At 53.3% G+C, this 23,023-nt stretch overlaps 1 protein-coding gene across 2 annotated transcripts; it reads right to left on the bottom strand.

The window, feature by feature from the left end:
• Window positions 1–2,755: 2,755 nt before the first annotated feature.
• Window positions 2,756–22,844, bottom strand: taok2b (TAO kinase 2b). Of its 2 annotated transcripts, XM_084670216.1 has the most exons (20): window positions 22,383–22,844; window positions 18,876–19,016; window positions 18,067–18,138; window positions 17,665–17,766; window positions 16,682–16,727; window positions 16,464–16,560; window positions 16,100–16,213; window positions 15,880–15,971; window positions 14,941–15,034; window positions 14,752–14,833; window positions 14,403–14,600; window positions 13,864–14,070; window positions 13,051–13,238; window positions 11,740–11,917; window positions 11,191–11,319; window positions 10,909–11,112; window positions 10,379–10,618; window positions 5,699–5,911; window positions 3,821–4,003; window positions 2,756–3,643 (listed from the first exon to the last, which is right to left on the bottom strand). In XM_084670216.1, exons 2-20 carry the CDS (start codon window positions 19,005–19,007, stop codon window positions 2,756–2,758), a joined length of 3,459 nt encoding a protein of 1,152 aa, XP_084526342.1. In that variant the 5' UTR covers window positions 19,008–19,016; window positions 22,383–22,844. The 2 variants fall into 2 exon arrangements, with proteins under 2 accessions (XP_084526342.1, XP_084526341.1); XM_084670215.1 differs by lacking the exons at window positions 13,051–13,238; window positions 13,864–14,070; window positions 14,403–14,600; ... (8 more) ...; window positions 18,876–19,016; window positions 22,383–22,844 and adding an exon at window positions 12,931–12,945.
• Window positions 22,845–23,023: the final 179 nt, after the last annotated feature.

Raw genomic sequence — 23,023 nt, 5'->3', positions numbered from 1 at the left:
CTCTAAAATAAAACACAAGATCACGTGTTAATATCAATTTATTTTTTTTAAATCACTTTACCCTCTTTTGTTCAACAGATTATAAAGACCCCCTCTTTCCTCCCCACAAGCTTGGAATGGCTTGATTTGAATATTTAATAAGGTTTAACTATTGAATCAAAATATCCCCTTGCAAAACACACACAATACAGTCCACAGGGTAGTCAGAATTTTAGTCTTTCCTGCCTCTTCATACAGATGACAAAGGAACTGCACTGTCCCTAACTGTCCTAACAGATAACCCCCCTCCCACACACACACACACACACACACACACACAAATGGGCATGTCTGTATGGGAATGTAAAACCTTCCATTCCTCCCCATATGAAACACCAGACGTTTAGAAGGAGATATGCATGCACTGGTGTTTCTCCCGAGCAGGAAGCCTTTTGCCCCCTTAGAGGGCTCACCCAGAGGACCATGGTTCAGAATCACCCCGGGGATGGCAGGCTCCTTCCTGATGTGTGTGAAAGCTGAGCCGGGGGGCCAGCACCAGGGGGGCCAGAGGCACCTTCCATGGTGCCCCCCAGCCAGTCCTCCCTCCCCCAACCCAGCAGCTCCACACTGGGATGACCCAGACTGTCAGACCCCCTCCTCTCCTCTCTTCCCCCCCCTCCTCTCCTCTCTTCCCCCTCCTCTCCTCTCCTCCCCCTCCTCTCCTCTCTTCCCCCCCCTCCTCTCCTCCCTCCCCCCTCCTCTCCTCTCTTCCCCCCCCTCCTCTCCTCTCTTCCCCTCTCCTCCCCCCTCCTCTCCTCTCTTCCCCCTCCTCCTCTCCCCCTCCTCTCCTCCCCCTCCTCTCCTCTCTTCCCCCCTCCTCCCCCCTCCTCTCCTCTCTTCCCCCTCCTCCTCTCCCCCTCCTCTCCTCTCCTCCCCCTCCTCTCCTCTCTTCCCCCCTCTTCCTCTCCCCCCCTCCTTCTCTCCCCTAATGACATTCCTTTTCCCAGCTCATGAAACTGTTCTTCCATGTAAACGTTGTCTGATTGTAGGTGTGTGAGGGGCATGGGGAGCTGGAGGGGGGCCGCAGAGGGAGGGGGGCCGCCGGGGGAGGGGGGCCGCAGGGGGAGGGGGGACGCCAGGGGGAGGGGGGCCGCCGGGGGAGGGGGGCCGCAGGGGGAGGGGGGCCGCAGGGGGAGGGGGGCCGCCGGGGGAGGGGGGCCGCCGGGGGAGGGGGGCCGCCAGGGGGAGGGGGGCCGCCGGGGGAGGGGGGCCGCAGGGGAGGACCGCTGGGTGTAGCTGTTCCCAGATGCTTCTTCTCAGTTGGGTGTACAAGTGTGTACACACACACCCACACGTGTGACTTCTAAAATGCAGTGTTTTTCTTCTACAAAAGTGGCAATGTAACTAGACTGTATACCGCTCAACACACTGAAATACATAAATCATTAACAATTATTAATGGTTCATTATTAATAATCATTAAAATTACCTGTAACACACACCATACCTGAAAAAACAATATCTTTTATCATCTTTTTGGGGGGTACACCCTTTTTAACTCCCAGTGTTAAAAGTGGCCTTCTGTTTCATCTTCTGTTTCCTAAGATTCTGAAAAATGTTACAACAACAACAAGACTGGGGGAGACACCAATAGAAAATGCAGTCTGCTTGCTTGTTTTAAATCTGGGATTCAATACTCATTAGAATATATCAAAATTACTATGATCGTCCTCATAACTATATAAAACGGATTACATTTGTTTTGATTTGAATATTCCCATAAATATTTACAATAAAGGTCAAAATGTGGGACAGGTGAGATGCCAGTGATGCTTGCAGCACAGGTACTAGAACACGTCAGATGTGTTTGTTTACATGTTGAACACAGCTCATGCGTTGGACTTACTCCCAAACACAACTGTCATTTTAAAGATGCTCAAGATTATGTCATGGATGAAGGAAAGCTCAATTTTTTTGTATTCTTTTTCAACATGTCCACACAAATGTCTCTGTTCCTTCCAGGAGGTTGTTGTTTGAAAACACAGAGGCTGTTGCCTTTAGAAACATTCCAATGTCTCATCATATTCTTGTACATACAGTATCATAATTACCTTGCAGTTATCAAATAAAAACATTACAGAACATCCCTTTAAGACCCTTAAAGGCATCGGTGATGTTTCTTCACTTGTTCTTGTTCTTTTACACTTTTACAAAATGAACCAAAACAACTCAACTAACAGCAAACAAAGTGTTTTTTACTGGGAAGCTACTTTCCCAAACGTGTCCTTGTCTCCCCACGCCAGCACTCCTCCTCATCAGGACACTACACACACAACGCACGGGCCTCTGTCTTCACCTCCGCCCTCTCCCTCCATCTCTCTCGTCCTCCATTCCAACTTAGAACATCATAGAAGAAGAAGACTGGGCTAACTGCCGCTCTCGGTATCACAGAAGAAGACGTTTCCCTCCTTTCCTTCCTGCTTGAGCAGAGGTTAAAACAGAAAACACCTGCCTGCTAAACCTCCCTCTCTCTGGTAGGACAGCTCTTTACATCCCTCCCTCCATACTAGACTGTTAAGGTTTTGCCTCACTTCTCTCTGTAGTGACACACTATACTCTCCCTCCCTCCCTCCATCCCCTCTTCCTCCCTCTCTCCATCCCCCCTCCCTCCATCCCCACTCCCTCCCTCTCTCCATCCCCCCTCCCTCCATCCCCCCTCCATCCCCCCTCCCCCCCCCCTCCCTCCCTCCCTCCCCCCCCCCCTCCCTCCCTCCCTCTAGGAGTAAGACAGGTGGGAGCCGTTAGAGATGTGTGAGGTGACGGAGGTGCTTCTGCTGAGGACCCCGTCGCTGCCCCCCGCGCCCCCGGGCCCCCCTCCAGACGCCGTCCTCCGCAGGGGCTGGGGGCTGTTCCTCAGGGCCATGAGGCTGGGGCCCCCCCGCACCCCCAGCCCCCCGCCCCCGCCGTACACCCCCCCCTGCGAGGAGGAGGAGGAGGAAGAGGAGGAGGAGGGGCCGGAGACAGAGGGGGGGGCAGGGGGCGGGGGGGGCAGCATGGCCAGGGATTGGGAGGAGGCGCGGGAGGGCAGGTGGTGGGAGAAGGGGTGAGGGTGGGGGTGTGCCAGGTCACCCCCGGAGGAGCCCCGGACCCCCCCCGCCCACTCCCTCTCCCGCTCCTTCTCACGCTCCCTCTCTCTCTCCCGCTCGCGGTACAGCTGGGGTGTGCTCTGGTGGTGGTAGTGCTGAGGGAGGTGGTGACGGTGGTGGTGAGAGGAGGAGGACGAGGAGGAGGAGGAGGAAGAGGCCGAGGAGCGAGACGAGTGGTGCGCCTCCCTCCCCTCCCTCCCCATCACGCCCACGCCGTGGGAGGAGCCCTCCCCCCTGCTCCCTCCGCTGCGGCGGGAGTGGGGCTGGCTGGAAGGCGGGGCGTTGGGGGCATGGCCCCCGTGGCTCCAGTGACTGGCGGAGCGGGGGCCGGGGGGCCCCGGGGGGCCGTAGCCCTGCTTGGGGTAGGCCTCGCTGGGGATGCCAGTGAGGGCCATGTTGCTGAAGCCCAGACGCATGCTCTCAGAATCGAAGCTCTCGATCTCACAGGCCTGCCGCTCCAACAGCGTGCGGATCCTCTCAGAGCGCTCGTTCTGCAGGGACAGCATCTCCTCCTCGATCTAAACAACAACAACATCACAGGTGTGAGCCTGGCTGGTCTGCCCCCGGTGGTGAGCTGAGGATGCTGCAGCCAGGTGTACAGGCTCATGTGTATCTCTCACACACACACAACCTGGAGCAGGTCCTACTACAAGAAGTACCACACACACACCCCCCCCCCCCCCCCCCAGTTGTACCCTCTGCTCCAGCAGGGCCCGGCGGATGGACACCCTCTGCTCCAGGTCCTTGGCCTCCCTCTCGTGCTGGGAGTCGGTGTGGATCTTGATCTTGCTCTGATAGGCGTTCAGCAGTTCCAGCTCCTGCTGCAGCTGCATCCGCAGCACCTGGTACTCTGCTTCCTGGGTCTCGTCCAATCGCAGCTGAGGACAGACAGGAGGAAAGGCCGGGCCGTAAGTCAAGCTGACCGGTAGTTTGTGTGAGAGGTCAGTACCATTGATGTGGAGAGGAGAGAGGAGGACACGGAGGAGATGGAGAGGGTGAGAGGAGGAGGAGAGGAGGAGGAGATGCACAAGGTAAGGAGGAGAGGAGAAGGAGATGCACGAGGTAAGGAGGAGAGGAGGAGGAGATGCACGAGGTAAGGAGGAGAGGAGGAGGAGATGCACGAGATAAGGAGGAGAGGAGGAGGAGATGCACGAGGTAAGGAGGAGAGGAGGAGGAGATGCACGAGGTAAGGAGGAGAGGAGGAGGAGATGCACGAGGTAAGGAGGAGAGGAGGAGGAGATGCACGAGGTAAGGAGGAGAGGAGGAGGAGATGCACGAGGTAAGGAGGAGAGGAGGAGGAGACACGAGGTAAGGAGGAGAGGAGGAGGAGATGCACGAGGTAAGGAGGAGGAGATGCACGAGGTAAGGAGGAGAGGAGGAGGAGATGCACGAGGTAAGGAGGAGAGGAGGAGGAGACACGAGGTAAGGAGGAGAGGAGGAGGAGACACAAGGTAAGGAGAGGAGGAGGAGACACAAGGTAAGGAGGAGAGGAGGAGGAGACACAAGGTAAGGAGGATAGGAGGAGGAGACACGAGGTAAGGAGGAGAGGGAGGAGGAGGAGACACGAGGTAAGGAGGAGAGGGAGGAGGAGGAGACACGAGGTAAGGAGGAGAGGGAGGAGGAGGAGACACGAGGTAAAAAGGAGGGGGAGGAGGAGGAGACACGAGGTAAGGAGGAGGAGAACGAGTTTCATGTCCTCCCTCTGAGGAGAGCAGCATCTCTAACCCTGGGCAGGTCAGATGTCTACAAGGAGATGAGCTGTGGGCTCATCAGAATATTTGTATTCAAAGGTGAACAAGGATCCCAACATGCTGTACTATATATATTGTTAAACAATTGAGGGATGTAATTTGCATGCTAAATAAATTGGCTTTATATAAATATGGTGGATTTGCATGTATTTAATGCTGTTGCTGTTAGTCTGAGTGGAGACTAATGGAGGGTAATGTGGATCTGGTCCAGTCAGCAAGAACATCTGCATGTGGGCAGGGGTGGCCTGGTGTGAACTGCTAATACACAGCAGGGTGACCTGGGGCTTGAACACCAGGACACAGCTGACAGCTGCAACAGGGAGTAGGGAAGCATAGCAGGAGTCTTAATCCAGGACAGGTGTATCTTATCCGGGTGGTGGGTTAGGGATGGGGTTAGGGATAGGGATAGCACATGGTTCTATATCCAGGCAGAGTGGCTGAGCTGGGGAGGAGGTAGAGAGGTAGAGATGGGGAGGAGGTAGAGACATAGAGGAGGTAGAGAGATAGAGGAGGTAGAGAGGTAGAGAGGGGGAGGAGGTAGAGACATAGAGGAGGTAGAGAGGTAGAGGAGGTAGAGAGGTAGAGAGGGGGAGGAGGTAGAGACATAGAGGAGGTAGAGAGGTAGAGGAGGTAGAGAGGTAGAGAGGGGGAGGAGGTAGAGACATAGAGGAGGTAGAGAGGTAGAGGAGGTAGAGAGGTAGAGAGGGGGAGGAGGTAGAGAGATAGAGGAGGTAGAGAGGGGGAAGAGGTAGAAGGTTGCTCTGGCATGCCCGGGCGAGCGTGCGGTGCAGAGAGAGAGAGAGGTCTGCTTGCCTGACTCACCGCCTGCGTGGACAGCATGTCGTTGATGGAGTGGTCGTACTGCTCTGCCAGGATGGCCAGTTTCCTGGTCTGCTCCTCCTTTAGCCTCTTCAGCACCCCCTTGTGGTCGGCCTTGGGAGTGCTCTCTAGCAGGTGGTTCCTCAGGGCCTTGTATTGCCTGGTCTGGATCTTACACGTGTCCTGGAACTGACGCTTGATCTGCAGCTCCTTGGACTAGAGTAGAGACACACAGAGCTGTGAGGCTGGAGGAGAGACACAGAGCTGTGAGGCTGGAGGAGAGACAGAGCTGAGAGGCTGGAGGAGACACACACAGAGCTGAGAGGCTGGAGGAGACACACACAGAGCTGTGAGACTGGAGGACACACAGAGCTGTGAGGCTGGAGGAGAGACACAGGGCTGAGAGGCTGGAGGAGAGACACAGGGCTGAGAGGCTGGAGGAGAGACACAGGGCTGAGAGGCTGGAGGAGAGACACAGGGCTGAGAGGCTGGAGGAGAGACAGAGCTGAGAGGCTGGAGGAGACACAGAGCTGAGAGGCTGGAGGAGAGACAGAGCTGAGAGGCTGGAGGAGACACAGAGCTGAGAGGCTGGAGGAGAGACACAGGGCTGAGAGGCTGGAGGACACACAGGGCTGTGAGGCTGGAGGAGAGACACAGGGCTAAGAGGCTGGAGGAGAGACAGAGCTGAGAGGCTGGGGTGGGTATTTTTATGATGGTTGGCAGGCAATTTAATGAACTGTAATGTACTTGATACGTTTTGTCTAATATGGTGGGTCCTGGAGGGTATATTCCCCCTAGCAGAAGCTCATCTGATCCTTGGATCATTCATAACCGTGTGTCACCTGACAGTCACCTGACCTGAGCCATACTTCGGTTCCCGGGTGTCTCAGAAGGGGGGGGGGGCTGATTTGATGAAGGAGGAGGAAGGGGGAGGAAGGAGGGAGTGTGTGTTGAGGAGATATGGAGAACAAAGACTTAAATTATAAAAATGAACAAGACGATGAATTCAACAAAAAAATAATTTATTTCTGTAATATTTTCTGTGCAGAGAAAATATGGAGAAATGTGTAAAGAATGACAACATATTTCTTATGCTTCCACTCACATAGTGCATAGTACTGCAACACACGGACGAGGGTGAAATGCTGACAAGATGGCCGCCAAGCCACCCAGTACTGGCATTACTGCAAGTATTAAACACTCATATAAAACGTGTGATCAAACTATGTAGACATGCAAACGCACACAAGACATATAACAAACAAATGTAAACAAAAAACAAAAGGTACAATAATGGAACACAACTCATAATGGAACACACAAACAATTTGAAAATGATAAATTACATTCAAATAACACACCAGGGTGAACAAGTTCTAATAGAGTTTTGGGGGAACATCCAGATGCTGGTGGTAAAGACAAACTACACTGAGTCTGGAAGCTCTGCTGGAACCTGCCCTGGGTGCAGCTCACACAGAAATAGACCACCGACTCCTCCTGGTTAACATGCGGAGGGAGGGAGTTGCTCCCTCTCTCTCCACCAGAATACATCCCCTTCCATGAGCAAAGCTCTACTGTGAAAGGGGAATACTTTCTGAAGAACCTGTGTTTAAAGTAGTATTCCTGCACTTATACAATATATTTGATGGTTTTCTTCAATATCAAATGTCTTCTGATACTTTGGATATCTATTCTGTCAACTACAGAATTGACATTTTTATTGGGCATTAGCAAAGTTGATGCACAAACTTTTGAATCCAAGCTGTTCCTTCAGCAGACCTGACACACGTCCACGCAGGGACATCTCACTTTTTCAGTGAGGATTTGGAACCGTGTTTAAAAATCCTTCAAGTATAAACATCAAACCCCTCTATTTAGGCTCACTGAATGCTGAACAAATATTTTTGGGAACTAAGACAAACTGTATTTGACAGGGATTATCTCTTCAGAGTTTACAATGTCTTTACAGGGACACATTCAACATTTCCCAGAAATCTTTGGACTTGATTTAGTATTGCATTTTTCCCCCAAAAGATTGTCTTCAGATATATTTAACTGTATTACATAATCCCAGTTAAATTATAATCATAAAATCCTTTCCATCTATAGCTTCACATATACGGAGCACATCACTTTATACAATATATTTTTGAATATAAACACTTATGTAAATACTTTAAGCAGACAACTGCTATATATTCACCTCAAGGACACTAATAAAAGAAAGTTTACATGGTAAATCATGATAGCGTTATTGCTTTTAGAGCAATAAGTCATGTGGCAGTCACTGTGTGAGCTCTGGGGTCGTCATGGCTAAGGCCCTACACAATCATCAGCCCCCTCTCCCGTACCCCCCCTCCTGCCCCCCCCCTGTACCCCAGTTTTCACCTCATCTTAGTTGCAGCGTAGGACACAGCTCTGATTGGTCTAGTTAGCATTGTTTCAGGACAATGGTGGAGTCTATTGCCCCCCCATCCCCCGCTGCCCCCCCCACCCCACCCCGCTGCCCTGCCCCCCCCATCCCCCCCCACCCCCACCCCCACCCCCCCCCACCCCACCCCCCCCCCCCCTCCATCATTAGTGTTGTTCCTCCAGAGCTGGAGGTTTGTGGCCACTATCGCCATGACAACGATCACTCACGACCACCTGTGATAGCCACGTGCTAACACAGCCCAGACAAGACTTGTAGAAATGTTATCGAAAATATTTTAAAAGATTGCACAAACATGGTCTGAACAACAACCACGAACATATCGTCTTAAGAATTAAGAACAAAAATTATAGTAAAAGAAAATGTAAAAAAACTTTTACAAAAAGCACAATAGTGAAAAAGTCTGGCCCTTCCCTGTTTGTTGTACAAGAGTGATGCAGCTTTGGCAACACAGTCCTCAACAGCCAATCAGATATGGCCATGTGCACAGGGTTGAGTGCTCCCAGTCTAACCAGGCCTGGGACTGGTCAGCCGGGTGACCAAGAACAGTGTGGTCCAACCATATGGCCCCCAGATAAGGACAAACAAAGGTTGGATGATGAAGGATGGACCCCCCTCCTACACACACACACACACACACTTCCTCTCCTCATCTCCAGGGTCTGACCTTGCCTCTGACACTCCTCCCAGACTGAGACCTCCTCAGCCCACACTCCCATCTTCCCTCCTCTCCTCTGCTCCCCCTCTCCTCCCTCCTCTGCCTCTCCCTGCTCTGCCTCTCCTTTTCCCTCCTCCTCCTCTCGTGGCGAGGCAGCAGTCGAGGCAGGCGGCTTGGCCTCTCCACCCTCAGCAGGCCCAGGGCTCTCAGCCCCAGCAGGCAGCCAGGAGGAAGCTCTCCCAGGACCCAGCCGGCCACGCGCAGCACCATGGAGTTAGCCAGGTCTGCCAGCACCCCCAGGGGCCGGCGGAGGAAGCGGCGTGCCCAGAGCAGGGCCAGGGCCAGGGGGGAGGGGGGCCGGCAGCGGGCCTGGTAGTCTGGGGGCAGGCTCTGCAGGGGCACAGGGATCCTAGACTGGCGCACACCCCAGTTGCGGCCGGCCTTGGGGAACATGTCGTAGAGGCTGCGCTCAGCCTGCCCCCCCAGGACCCACTGGTACACGGCAAACAGGGGGCGGGGGAGGCGGAACAGGATGCGCATCCACAGACGGCTCAGCCTGCGGGGGGCGCCCTGGAGGAAGACGCGGGCCGGACGCACCACCAGCACCACCAGCAGGTAGAGGGACAGGAAGAGGGAGGGAGAGCTGAGCAGGGAGGCTGAGATCAGGGCTACGGGGACGTAGTAGAGCCCCAGGCTCACGGAGAGCCCCAGGCTGAACAGGCCGCAGCCCCACAGGGAGAGAGACAGGTAGGAGGAGAAGGAAAGGGAGCAGAGAGAGCGCAGGAAGAGGTAGGAAAAGAAGAGGGCGAGGAGGGCTAGCTCCGAGGAGAGGAGGAGGGAGGCCAGCGAGGGGAGGGGAGGGGAGCGGCGGAGGGAGAGGAGAAAGATGGTGAGGAGGAGGAGGGTGAGGATGGAGGGTTGGGCAGCAGCAGACAGGGAGAGGAGGAGGCAGATGGCGTGAGAAAAGAAAGAGGGGATGGAGGAGAGGACGGGGGGAGGGGAGGGAGGCGGGGGAGGGGGGTCCAGCTCCTCTAAGGTGTCTGGGAAGTAGAACTCTGACAGGTCATCCATCTGTCTCTGACGGACACGCCTCCTTTCCAGGGAGGGGAAGGAGCTTAGCTCTGACGGACAACCATCAGCCACGCCCCTGCCCTCCTCCTGAAGGCCCTCCTCTTCATCAGTATCGGTCTCTCCACCCTCCTCTTCATCCCACAGCCGCCCCTCCACCTCCCTCAGCCCCCCCTTCACTTCTCTCTGCTCCTCATCGTCCTCCAACTCTCTCTCTCCCTCCTTCTCCGCCTCAGTTTCTCCCTCCTTCTCCACCTCAGTCTCTGTAGTAGAGGAACTCAGAACATCTCCACAGCCTTCCTCCTCCTTCCCTCCATCTCCAGTCATCTCTCTAACCTCTCCTGTTCCCACTTCCGCACCTCCACCCTCCTCCCCTTCCACACTTCCGCCCTCCTTTCCTTCATCCAGCTTCTCGCCTCCTTCCTTCATTTCCTCTGATACACATTCATACACCCCCTCCCCCCCTCCCCCCTCCAGCTCCTGGGTCCTCCTCGCCCTCCTCCAGGGACTCAGAGGTCTGACTCACTTTGAGACTCTTGGGCTGCTGGCGGACTTCCACGGCGTGTTTCTGTCTGAGTTCGTGCTCGCGCCGCTTGTTGTACTCCATCTGGTTGGTGAGCTCAGTCTGGTGCTGTGTGCGGATGAGCTCTGCCCGCGTGCGCTGCACTGAGGCCAGCTGGCGCGCCTGCAGCTCCTGGGTGGACTCGTGGTGCCGCAGGAGCATGGCACACTCCAGGTCCTTCAGGGTCTGCTTCTTGTTCAGGTCCTGGAGGAGGAAGAGGGTGAGAGGAGCACACACAACACACACTTCTGCTGCTGTGTGTGTGTGTGTGTGTGTGCACTTCTCAGCAGGTCCTGCTGTGTGTGCGCGTGTGTGTGTGTGTGTGCGCGTGCGTGCGTGTGTGCGCACCTCTCAGCAGGTCCTGCTGTGTGTGTGTGTATGTGTGTGTGTGTGCACCTCTCTCAGCAGGTCCTGCTGTGTGTGTGTGTGTGTGTGTGTGTGCACCTCTCTCAGCAGGTCCTGCTGTGTGTGTGTGTGTGTGTGTGTGTGTGCACCTCTCTCAGCAGGTCCTGCTCCAGGTTCTGTCTGGCCAGCAGCATCTTCCTCTTGTACTGTCGGCTCTGCAGCTCGTAGTACTGCCTCTGTCTCCGTAGCAACCCTGCCTCCTCCTCTGCCTGCAGCTGCTGCAGACACTCCTTCTGGTGCACCAGCCACTCCTGCTTCTCACGCTTGGGGGTCGACTGGTTCTCATTCAGCTCCTGAAGGGGACAAGGTCAGGGTTAGAGGTCAGGGTTAGAGGTCAGGGTTAGAGGTCAGGGCTAGAGGTCAGAGGTCACCTCCTTGAGCTGCTCCTTGCGCTGGCGGTACAGGCGTTTGTGGTTGTCCAGCAGGCTGCTCAGCTCCTTCTTCTGTTGAGCCAGGATGTGCTGCTGAAACTTCTTCTCCTCTGCCAGCGCCGCCTTGGTCTGGAACACACAACCATCACAACACAGAACCACTACAACCCTCTATCACTCTAACCATCCTCCAACTATTCCTCCCTCCCCCCCCCCTCCCCCCTCCCTCCCCCCCCCCCTCCCTCCCTCCCTCCCTCCCTCCCTCCCTCCCTCCCTCCCTCCCTCCCTCCCTCCCTCCCTCCCTCCCTCCCTCCCTCCCTCCCTCCCTCCCTCCCTCCCTCCCTCTTTCCAGCAGACACTCTTATCCAGAGTGACTTACAGTAAGTACAGGGACATTCTCCCAGAGGCAAGTAGGGTGAAGTGCCTTGCCCAAGGACACAACGTCATTTGGCACAGCCATGAATCGAACCGGCGACCTTCTGATTAATAGCCGGACTCCCTAATCACTCAACCATCTGACCCCCCCCTCCCTGCTCCCTCCCTCCTCACCTCCTTCTCCAGGATGGCCAGGTGCTTCTTGCTCAGCTTGTCTCCCTCTCCAGAGAAGCTGTTCCTCTGGGTCTCCAGCTCCTTGTCCAGCCTCAGTTGGTGCTCGTCCATCTCAGCCTTCAGCTTGTTCTCCAGACCCATCAGCTGCTTCTGGTGCTGACGCCGCATGCGCTTGTACCTGCACGCACACACACACACACACACACACACACACACACACACACGTACGCCAGTCATACACTGGGGCTATTAGACTACAAACTGGAGGAATGAACACTGGGCCAACGCAGCGCTCAACATTAAGGCTTGTCCGGGACAAGCGGATTTTAAAACTCAAAGAAAATAAGAAACAATGTTAATTTGTGTTTTGTTCCACTCATTACATCTATTTTACCGTTTTTATTTTGCCCAATTCTGCATTAGCAAAAATTTAAAAAGTGGCTTGGTCCCTAGATCTCTACAGACCGTGCAGTTAATTTAATGCTCAACATGCTGAACGGGGGCTTATTACTTGAAAGAGGAATTATTTACTGTGTCGTCTCAGTTACACTATCAGGGCTTGGAAATACTGTGACTTACTAAAGTAGGCAAATGGCTAGTAGAACATAATCATAATATTTCAGTAAATCAAGCAGCGCTGGTAGAACCAGTGAAATCTTATATACAGCAAGCACACTAACGTTAGCTAGCATCGCTAACAACATTAGCTACCAACTTTGGTAGGTTATGCTCAGTTTGCAAGCTAGCTAAACTTATACTATATCTATAAATGTTTTAGACATAACAATGGATTTTTCCACTAAATGTTGGTGTTTTACCAAGGGATCCTTTTAAAGGTGTATACTTTACAGTTGAATAGTAGCTAATATTTAACTACGTACATTTAACCGATACCAGTGCTGCTAATGCTTGCTAGGTACACAGCTGCCGAGGCTAGCTAGCTAATGACAACACACACAAAAAACCTGGACAAGTGACTTTTGTGTATGGACAAGTGAAACGTTAATGTACTTGTCCAAAGGACAAGGGCCTCAAAAAGTTAATGTCGAGCCCTGGCTAACAGTCACCTTTTACATGGTGTTTACGAGGTATTCCAACATTAGTTTGCTTTCCATCTAGCGAGGATTCTGAAGCACCAGCACACTGCTTTCATCCCTGACTGAGACATAATGATGACATCACGTGTCCTACCCAGACATCTGCTCCCTGAGGGCGGAGCCTGAGGCATAATGATGACATCACGTGTCCTACCCAGACATCTGCTCCCTGAGGGCGGAGCCTGAGGCATAATGATGACATCACGTGTCCTACCCAGACATCTGCTCCCTGAGGGCAGAGCCCTGCTCGTGCTCCTGGATCTGCCGCGTCACCAGCGACGCCGTCCGGATGGTTGCGAAGTGGTCCCGCCCCCTGCGCCTCCGCCCACCGCCCCCCCCGGAGGAGGGGGGGGGCTCCTGCAGCTCTGGCTGGTACGGGTCATCATAGATGTTGTCATGGCTCTGAAGGAGGGGGGAACCCTGTCAACAACTGACGAGCAACACTTCACCACTGAACCCACCCAGACCCCCCCCACACACACACACACCCAGACCCCCCACACACACACACACACCCAGACCCCCCCCACACACACACCCACCCAGACCCCCCACACACACACCCACCCAGACCCCCCACACACACACACCCAGACCCCCCACACACACACACCCAGACCCCCCACACACACACACACCCAGACCCCCCACACACACACCCACCCAGACCCCCCACACACACACACCCAGACCCCCCACACACACACACCCAGACCCCCCACACACACACACCCAGACCCCCCCCACACACACACACACACCCAGACCCCCCACACACACACCCACCCAGACCCCCCACACACACACCCACCCAGACCCCCCACACACACACACCCAGACCCCCCACACACACACACACACCCAGACCCCCCACACACACACACACCCAGACCCCCCCCACACACACACCCAGACCCCCCACACACACACACCCAGACCCCCCACACACACACACCCAGACCCCCCACACACACACACCCAGACCCCCCACACACACACACCCAGACCCCCACCCCCCCAGACTGACCAGGGGCTGGTGCAGGACAGAGCAGTTGGAGCTGACTGTGTGCTCTCCCTCCTGCATCATGGCCATCTCCCCACTGTCGTCAGAGCCGTCAGCCAGACTGTTGACAGAGCTGCTCTGAGAGCTGGCGCTGATGGACATGGACGGCAGCGAATGGGAGCTCTCCATGCTGTTCACAGTCCCGGTCCTCAGCATGTACTGTTCTGCATCCTGGAGGGAGAGGAGGGCTTACTGGAGGCACAAACACCTCACTCACACTAAATCACACCCCCTCTCAAACACACCTAACACATGCTCATTCACACATACAGACACACATTTACAGTCTGCCACTAGAAGAGCTTGTTTAGACTCCAGCATTTTCTCCATTCCTGCCTTTCTTCTGCTAGCCAGAGGACATTGGGGTGTGTGTGTGTGTGTGTGTGTGTGTGTGACGGAGGTACAGTGTGAGCTGTAGAGCAGAGCTGCTCTGAGAACAAAGGATGAAGCCGACCGTGACCCCTGGCCTTCCTCTGGAGACCTGACCACAGACACTATACCACCTCCTCTTCATCACCCCCCCTCCCCCCCTCACCTCCTCCTCCTCCCCCCTCTGGGGCAGGGCCATTCAGGGCCTCGTGGAACAGGATCTTCTTCATCTTGCGGTACTGCAGGTTGTCCAGCTCCCGCACCGCGTCCTTGGTCCTGGCGATCAGGTCCATCACCACGGTCACTGGACGCTCCCGGCACAGGAAGTGATGCTGCGGGGATGAGGAGATGGGGAACGAGAGAGAGAAAAGATACAAGTGATAAACAGGATGTTGATGATGGCAAAGAGATGTAACCATCACCAGTATGATTCACAGCCTGCAGGTCATATGTCCTCGCTTCCTGGATCCTCTGCCGGCTTACCTTGAGCAGCACGTCGGAGGTAGGTCTGTCCTGGACGAGCTTCTGCAGACACGAATCCACAAAGTTCCGGAAGTAATCAGACCTGGAGACACAGAAGAACCATGACACAGAGGACTTCTGATGGAGAGAGACATTGAAAGGTAGGGGTGCTCAGACCAGGGTCAGTAAAGGTCAGGGTGTGATGCTTACCAGTGGTTGGACTGCAGAACAGGACTCTCATTCTGAGCGATGTGATATAAGGCACTCATAGCATTCATGTTGAACAGAGGAGGCTTCCTCTCAGCTGCAGGGGGGAGCGGGGGGGAGGGGGGGAGGGGGGGGGAGGAGGAAAAGGAAAGAGGCTAATATTAACCTAATAAAAATGTAAGTTGAGAACGTAAAGATGTAGTTTAATTGGTTATGTAACGTTGGACAGATCGGTGGACCGGTCACTGTATACACATTTGCAAAGAAATTAAAACGGGTCACACCATAATGATTTGCACTCGCACAAATGCTCGCAAATATATTTTGAGGTCGCACAGACACGATTTCGAGGGCATATGCGACCAAAATGGTCTAAACGTCAAGGCAGTTTGACAGACAGGTGAGCAGACAGACAGGTGAGCAGACAGGCAGGTGAGCAGACAGGCAGGTGAACAGACAGACAGGTGAGCAGACAGGCAGGTGGGCAGACAGGCAGGTGAACAGACAGACGAGCAGACAGACAGTGAGCAGACAGACAGTGAGCAGACAGACGGGTGAGCAGACAGACGAGCAGACAGACGGGTGAGCAGACAGACAGACGAGCAGACAGGCAGGTGAGCAGACAGACAGGTGAACAGACAGACAGGTGAGCAGACAGGCAGGTGAGCAGACAGACAGGTGAACAGACAGACAGGTGAACAGACAGACAGGTGAGCAGACAGACAGGTGAACAGACAGACAGGTGAACAGACAGACAGGTGAGCAGACAGACAGGTGAACAGACAGACAGGTGAGCAGACAGACGGGTGAGCAGACAGACAGGTGAACAGACAGACGGGTGAGCAGACAGTGAGCAGACAGACAGTGAGCAGACAGACAGTGAGCAGACAGACAGTGAGCAGACAGACATGTGAGCAGACAGACAGGTGTATCTGGTCTTACCCAGCTCTATGCAGGTGATTCCCAGTGACCACACGTCCACCTTGCCGTCGTACTGACCCTCGTCCATTGCAAGGATCACCTCTGGAGCCATCCTGGGGGAGAGGGGGAGGAAGAGAGAAGGTGAGAAAGGAAGAGAGGAAGGAAGAGGGAGGAAAAGAGAGAGAGAGAAGGTGAGAGGAAGAGAGAAGAAGACAGGAGAGAAGAAGAGAGGCGCTCTCACCAGTAAGGTGTGCCCACAAATGAGTTGGCAGGGGCCAGGATGGAGGCGGAGCCAAAGTCTCCTAGCTTGACCTGCCCAGGCTCAGTCAGCAGGATGTTCCCTGCCTTAACATCCCTGAGGAGCAGCACACACAGTTAACATCACCACTCTGCTCCTCGCACACCTAGCACTGAGTCAGACAGACATGGGGGAGGGCAGAGACACAGAGAGAGACAGAGAGACACAGAGACAGACAGAGAGAGACAGAGAGAGACAGAGAGAGACAGAGAGAGACAGAGAGACAGAAATGAGAGCGAAGGATATAAATGTAGAGAGACATCTGGAGAGAGAGAGCGAGAGAGAGAAAGCTAGAGAGGTTACTTACCTGTGAATCATGTTGTGAGAGTGAAGGTACACCAGACCCTGCAGTGCACCATGGGTAATGGCTGCTATTTCCTCTTCCTGGAGTGGCTTCTTGTGGACTGAACCAACCAATCAGAGAGCAGGGAGGTCAGATGAATCACAGAGCAGGGAGGTCAGATCTCTCTACAGCTGGGTGTTGGAACAGATCACATTTTCTACTTCTCCATGCAGGTAACTTACCCTCCAACAGATCTGACGCAGAACCCAGACAGTACTCCATAACCAGCTGGGAGGAGACACACGAGGACATTTATTTAGGAAAACTGGACACCAAGATGTGACTGTGTGTATTTATGGTTTGAGTCTGTGTGTATGGTGTGTGTATGTTGTGTGTCTGTGTGTATGGTGTGTGGATGGTGTGTGTGTGGTGTGTGTATGGTGTGTGTATGGTGTGTGTGTGGTGTGTGTATGGTGTGTGTGTATGGTGTGTGTGTGGTGTGTGTGGTGTGTGTGTGTGTGTATTGTGTGCGGGGTGTGTGTATGTGGTGTGTGTATGGTGTGTGTGTGGTGTGTGTGTGGTGTGTGTGCGTGTATGGTGTGTGTGCGTGTATGGTGTGTGCGCGTGTATGGTGTGTGCGCGTGTATGGTGTGTGCGTGGTGTGTGTGTGGTGTGTGTATGGTGTGTGTGGTGTTTGTATGGTGTGTGTCTGTGTGTGTGTGTGTGGTGTGTGTATGGTGTGTGTATGGTGTGTATGTGGTGTGTGTATGGTGTGTGTGTATGGTGTGTGTGTATGGTGTGTGTGTGTGTGTGTGGTGTGTGTGTGTGTATGGTGTGTGTGTGGTGTGTGTGTGTGTGTGTGGTGTGTGTGTATGGTGTGTGTGTGGTGTGTGTGTGTGTGGTGTGTGTGTATGGTGTGTATGTGGTGTGTGTATGGTGTGTGTGTATGGTGTGTGTGTGTGGTGTGTGTGTGTGTATGGTGTGTGTGTATGGTGTGTGTGTGTGTGTGTGGTGTGTATGTGGTGTGTGTATGGTGTGTGTGTGTGTGTGTGGTGTGTGTGTGTGTGTGTGGTGTGTATGTGGTGTGTGTATGGTGTGTGTGTGTGGTGTGTGTGTGTGTGTGTGTATGGTGTGTGTGTGTGGTGTGTGTGTGTGTGTGTGGTGTGTTTGTGTGTGTGTGTGGTGTGTGTGTGTGTGTGTGTGGTGTGTGTGTGTGTGTTCTCACCCATGCGGTGTGTTCCCTCAGGTAGCAGCCATGGTACTCCACTGTGTTGGGGTGCCGCAGCTTCTGAAGGAACTTCACCTCCTTAATGATGTCCTGCCATTTCTGCAGATAGGAAGGAGGAATGAAAGGAGGAGAGGTGAGGAGATGAGAGGAGGAGGGGGGAGGAGAGATGAGAGGTGAGGAGAGATGAGAGGAGGAGAGATGAGAGGAGAGATGAGAGGTGAGGAGAGGTGAGGAGGGATGAGAGGAGGAGAGGGGAGGAGAGATGAGAGGTGAGGAGAGATGAGAGGAGAGAGGAGAGATGAGGAGGGATGAAAGGAGAAGGGATAGAAGGGTGAGGAGGAGGGAAGGGGGAGAGATGCTGAAGAAGAGGGGGAGAGGAGAGATACTGAGCCAGTTTACCTCGTTGGACTGCTTGCCGCTGTAGGACATCTTCTTGATAGCCACCACCTCGTTGGTGCGGATGTCGTGGGCCTGACAGGAGACAGGATGGGGTTAACAGGGTACAAACAGCCCTGTGTAGCAGCTACCAAGTCAACATGAGGCCCCCCTTTTTGTCTCCTCCCCTCTCCCCCCACCTCTTTGTTTCTTCATCCTGTCCTTCATCCATCTCACTGTCCTGCTCTGCACCCATCCATATCCCAGGCCCATCCATCTACCCTGCCCATCATCCCCTCTCTCCCTGCCCGTCATCCCCCTCTCTCCCTGCCCATCATCCCCCTCTCTCCCTGCCCGTCATCCCCCTCTCTCCCTGCCCGTCATCCTCCTCTCTCCCTGCCCGTCATCCTCCTCTCTCCCTGCCCGTCATCCTCCTCTCTCCCTGCCCATCATCCTCCTCTCTCCCTGCCCATCATCCCCTCTCTCCCTGCCCATCATCCTCCTCTCTCCCTGCCCATCATCCTCCTCTCTCCCTGCCCATCATCCCCCTCTCTCCCTGCCCATCATCCCCTCTCTCCCTGCCCATCATCCTCCTCTCTCCCTGCCCATCATCCCCTCTCTCCCTGCCCATCATCCCCCTCTCTCCCTGCCCATCATCCCCTCTCTCCCTGCCCATCATCCCCTCTCTCCCTCCCTCCCCCAGCCTTGTGTCTGATGTCTGGCCCACATAATGGCTCCAGCCCAACAATTCAAAGTCCCAGATCCTTAGCTGTACTGCCCCCCCCCCCCCCCCCCCCCCCCCCACCCCACGTCACCCCACCCCGGTAGCTTACAAAGTAGACAGCCCCGAAGCTGCCATGTCCGATCTCCCGGAGGTCAGTGAAGAGCTTCTCTGGGTCATCCCTGTAGAAGAGCTCCGACACCTCCGGGTCCTTCAGGCTCCCCGCCCGCACACTGGAAGGCATGGCCAGCGCCTGCTCTCACACACACACAAGCAAACACGCATGAGCACACACAGAAATATGATCTACTTCTTCTGCAACTGTGGTTACCAACACACACACCCCTTCAGCGCCTCCCACACAGCCCAGAGTACAGCACCATCACACTGCCGTCCACAAGTTGTCTGTCTCCAGGGAAGGGACACACTAGTTACTGTGCAGACCATAATATCCCCCATCTCGACAGACAGACAGACAGACGCTCAGGACCCGTGTCTGTCTACAGTCCATCTCAGACTCCTGAGAGCTTCTCCTCTCCCCTGCCTGGTAACATAACACTAGGGGAGTCAGGTGGCTGAGCGGTTAGGTAATCGAGCTAGTAATCAGAAGGTTACCGGTTCGATTCTCGGCTGTGCCAAATCACGTTGTGTCCTTCGGCAAGGCACTTCACCCTACTTGCCTCAGGGGAAATGTCCCTGTACCAACTGTAAGTCCCTCAGGATAAGAGCGTCTGCTAAATGACTAAATGTAAATGTAAACACCAGCAGAACACTCTCAGAAGCACACCAGCAGAACACTCTCAGAAGCACACCAGCAGAACACTCTCAGAAGCACACCAGCAGAACACTCTCAGAAGCACACCAGCAGAACACTCTCAGAAGCACACCAGCAGAACACTCTCAGAAGCACACCAGCAGAACACTCTCAGAAGCACACCAGCAGAACACTCTCAGAAGCACACCAGCAGAACACTCTCAGAAGCACACCAGCAGAACACTCTCAGAAGCACACCAGCAGAACACTCTCAGAAGCACACCAGCAGAACACTCTCAGAAGCACACCAGCAGAACACTCTCAGAAGCACACCAGCAGAACACTCTCAGAAGCACACCAGCAGAACACTCTCAGAAGCACACCAGCAGAACACTCTCAGAAGCACACCAGCAGAACACTCTCAGAAGCACACCAGCAGAACACTCTCAGAAGCACACCAGCAGAACACTCTCAGAAGCACACCAGCAGAACACTCTCAGAAGCACACCAGCAGAACACTCTCAGAAGCACACCAGCAGAACACTCTCAGAAGCACACCAGCAGAACACTCTCAGAAGCACACCAGCAGAACACTCTCAGAAGCACACCAGCAGAACACTCTCAGAAGCACACCAGCAGAACACTCTCAGAAGCACACCAGCAGAACACTCTCAGAAGCACACCAGCAGAACACTCTCAGAAGCACACCAGCAGAACACTCTCAGAAGCACACCAGCAGAACACTCTCAGAAGCACACCAGCAGAACACTCTCAGAAGCACACCAGCAGAACACTCTCAGAAGCACACCAGCAGAACACTCTCAGAAGCACACCAGCAGAACACTCTCAGAAGCACACCAGCAGAACACTCTCAGAAGCACACCAGCAGAACACTCTCAGAAGCACACCAGCAGAACACTCTCAGAAGCACACCAGCAGAACACTCTCAGAAGCACACCAGCAGAACACTCTCAGAAGCACACCAGCAGAACACTCTCAGAAGCACACCAGCAGAACACTCTCAGAAGCACACCAGCAGAACACTCTCAGAAGCACACCAGCAGAACACTCTCAGAAGCACACCAGCAGAACACTCTCAGAAGCACACCAGCAGAACACTCTCAGAAGCACACCAGCAGAACACTCTCAGAAGCACACCAGCAGAACACTCTCAGAAGCACACCAGCAGAACACTCTCAGAAGCACACCAGCAGAACACTCTCAGAAGCACACCAGCAGAACACTCTCAGAAGCACACCAGCAGAACACTCTCAGAAGCACACCAGCAGAACACTCTCAGAAGCACACCAGCAGAACACTCTCAGAAGCACACCAGCAGAACACTCTCAGAAGCACACCAGCAGAACACTCTCAGAAGCACACCAGCAGAACACTCTCAGAAGCACACCAGCAGAACACTCTCAGAAGCACACCAGCAGAACACTCTCAGAAGCACACCAGCAGAACACTCTCAGAAGCACACCAGCAGAACACTCTCAGAAGCACACCAGCAGAACACTCTCAGAAGCACACCAGCAGAACACTCTCAGAAGCACACCAGCAGAACACTCTCAGAAGCACACCAGCAGAACACTCTCAGAAGCACACCAGCAGAACACTCTCAGAAGCACACCAGCAGAACACTCTCAGAAGCACACCAGCAGAACACTCTCAGAAGCACACCAGCAGAACACTCTCAGAAGCACACCAGCAGAACACTCTCAGAAGCACACAGCCACAAGCTCTAGCCCAGGGGTGTTCGATCCTGGTCCTCAGGGTCCACTGCTCCACCACACCTGGGTATCAGGCTTCCACACAGACAGGTAACTCATAATGACCATTCATTAGAATCAGGTGTGTTGGAGCAGGGAAACATCTACAACATACAGGACAGCGGAGCTGATGCTTGGGGCCTACCCTCTTCTCAATAACAAACGGATTTCGAATTGAAAGAACGTTGAATGAACACCGTCTCTTGCAAAGTATGACAAACGTTGACCAGAAAAAACGTAGCTTAGTTATATTCTAAATCCCATCAAATGCACTGTATGCAGCCTCCGCATGCATCAACAATTAGATTAATGTATTTAAAATGATACAACGCTTGGCTACATGTTCTGCAGTAAGAAGTGCTTGAAGCGGTCGGACAAAGCAGAAGTAATTAGTTTCGTGTGCGCGTAAACAGAAGCTGCAACCACAAAACAAACCACGCCATGGATCAATGAAGGGCAGAAATCTTTAAAATAAAAACGTTTACATTTGAAGCTTCGAATATTGATGCACGCACACCTGCTAAGACTATCAATTGGATAGATATAATAGTAGGAGGACAAATTCATCCAATGCATATTACTAATAGCGTTACAATTTCACAGGTATTAATTGTTTAAATCTGGGTCTACTGAAACTCGCCAGGCAAACTACAGCCGATAGCGAAGCATCATCTGGGTTAGCGTTGCACTTGGCTAGTCAAATGAGGCTAACACTAGCTACCTACAACAGGCTATGACGCTATGTAATCTCTATGTAATCGTTACCGAGGTTAGCTACCGGAAAACACTCACTGCTCTGGCTTCAGTTAGCTTACATGCTAAAGTAAGGTTAGCTGGTGAGAGGGTCCTCTTAAGATGACGGCCGCTCTCTTGACTAGTGAATCTTTAGACTACTAAGGCGCAGCCTGGTGCTGGTTAAGGCAACGATCAGATAGAAATGTACCAGGCTAGGTAGCTAGTCCAGAATGTTAAGATCAGGAAACGTTAACAGACAGATGGCTATGTGATCTCCGACAGTTTACTCGCAGGCTAGCTACAAGCTCACTAACCAGCTAGCGAACGTTAGGAAAATGAATGATTTATGTCGTCTTACCGTGGCTTTTGGGATCCACTGTAGCTAGCTTGAGAGCTAGCTAGTTGACCTAAGAGAAAATATATTGTTCTGTCTCTCTCTTTTTTCGAGCTGTATTCAAAACAACCGCATCACATCGTTTTCATTGATAGTCCTTCCCATTTTGCTACTCGCCCGTTAGCATTAAACTGGCGATGTCTGTCAATTAAGCTGCTAGCTAGCTAGCTCTACCTAGCTAGCCTACTCTACTGACGCCTGTGTCGGTCTTCTTTAAAGCAATCCGTAGATGATGCCGGGCGGTGAAACAGTTTACAAATTTGTTTCTGGACCCAATATTTCCATACACCCACTCCCTGCGTTGCTATATACTGTCATTACGTTGACATTAATCGTGGATTTAATCTCTGAATTGGTTTATACATTTTTTCCCTGTCTCTCATCCGTTTTTTGTTCACTGCTTCATGATGGCGGAGCGGGGCGGCAGCCGACCGGAACCGGAACAAGTAAAGCTTCTTCTACGAAGCAGTTTCACACCAGATAAAATCAAATGATGCCCCAACTAATTTAGTAAATAATTATCTCTATACAACAGAAGAGGGTAGCAAAACCGTTACAAAATTATTTTAAAATTATGTTATCTATGCAAAAAAATTAAGCAATAG

This window comes from Hypomesus nipponensis, chromosome 13 (assembly GCF_054491055.1).
Source record: "Hypomesus nipponensis isolate SF chromosome 13, ASM5449105v1, whole genome shotgun sequence".
Taxonomy (NCBI): domain Eukaryota; kingdom Metazoa; phylum Chordata; class Actinopteri; order Osmeriformes; family Osmeridae; genus Hypomesus; species Hypomesus nipponensis.
The sequence above is the reverse complement of the archived record's forward strand: the minus strand, read 5'-3'. Positions and strand labels throughout refer to the sequence as shown.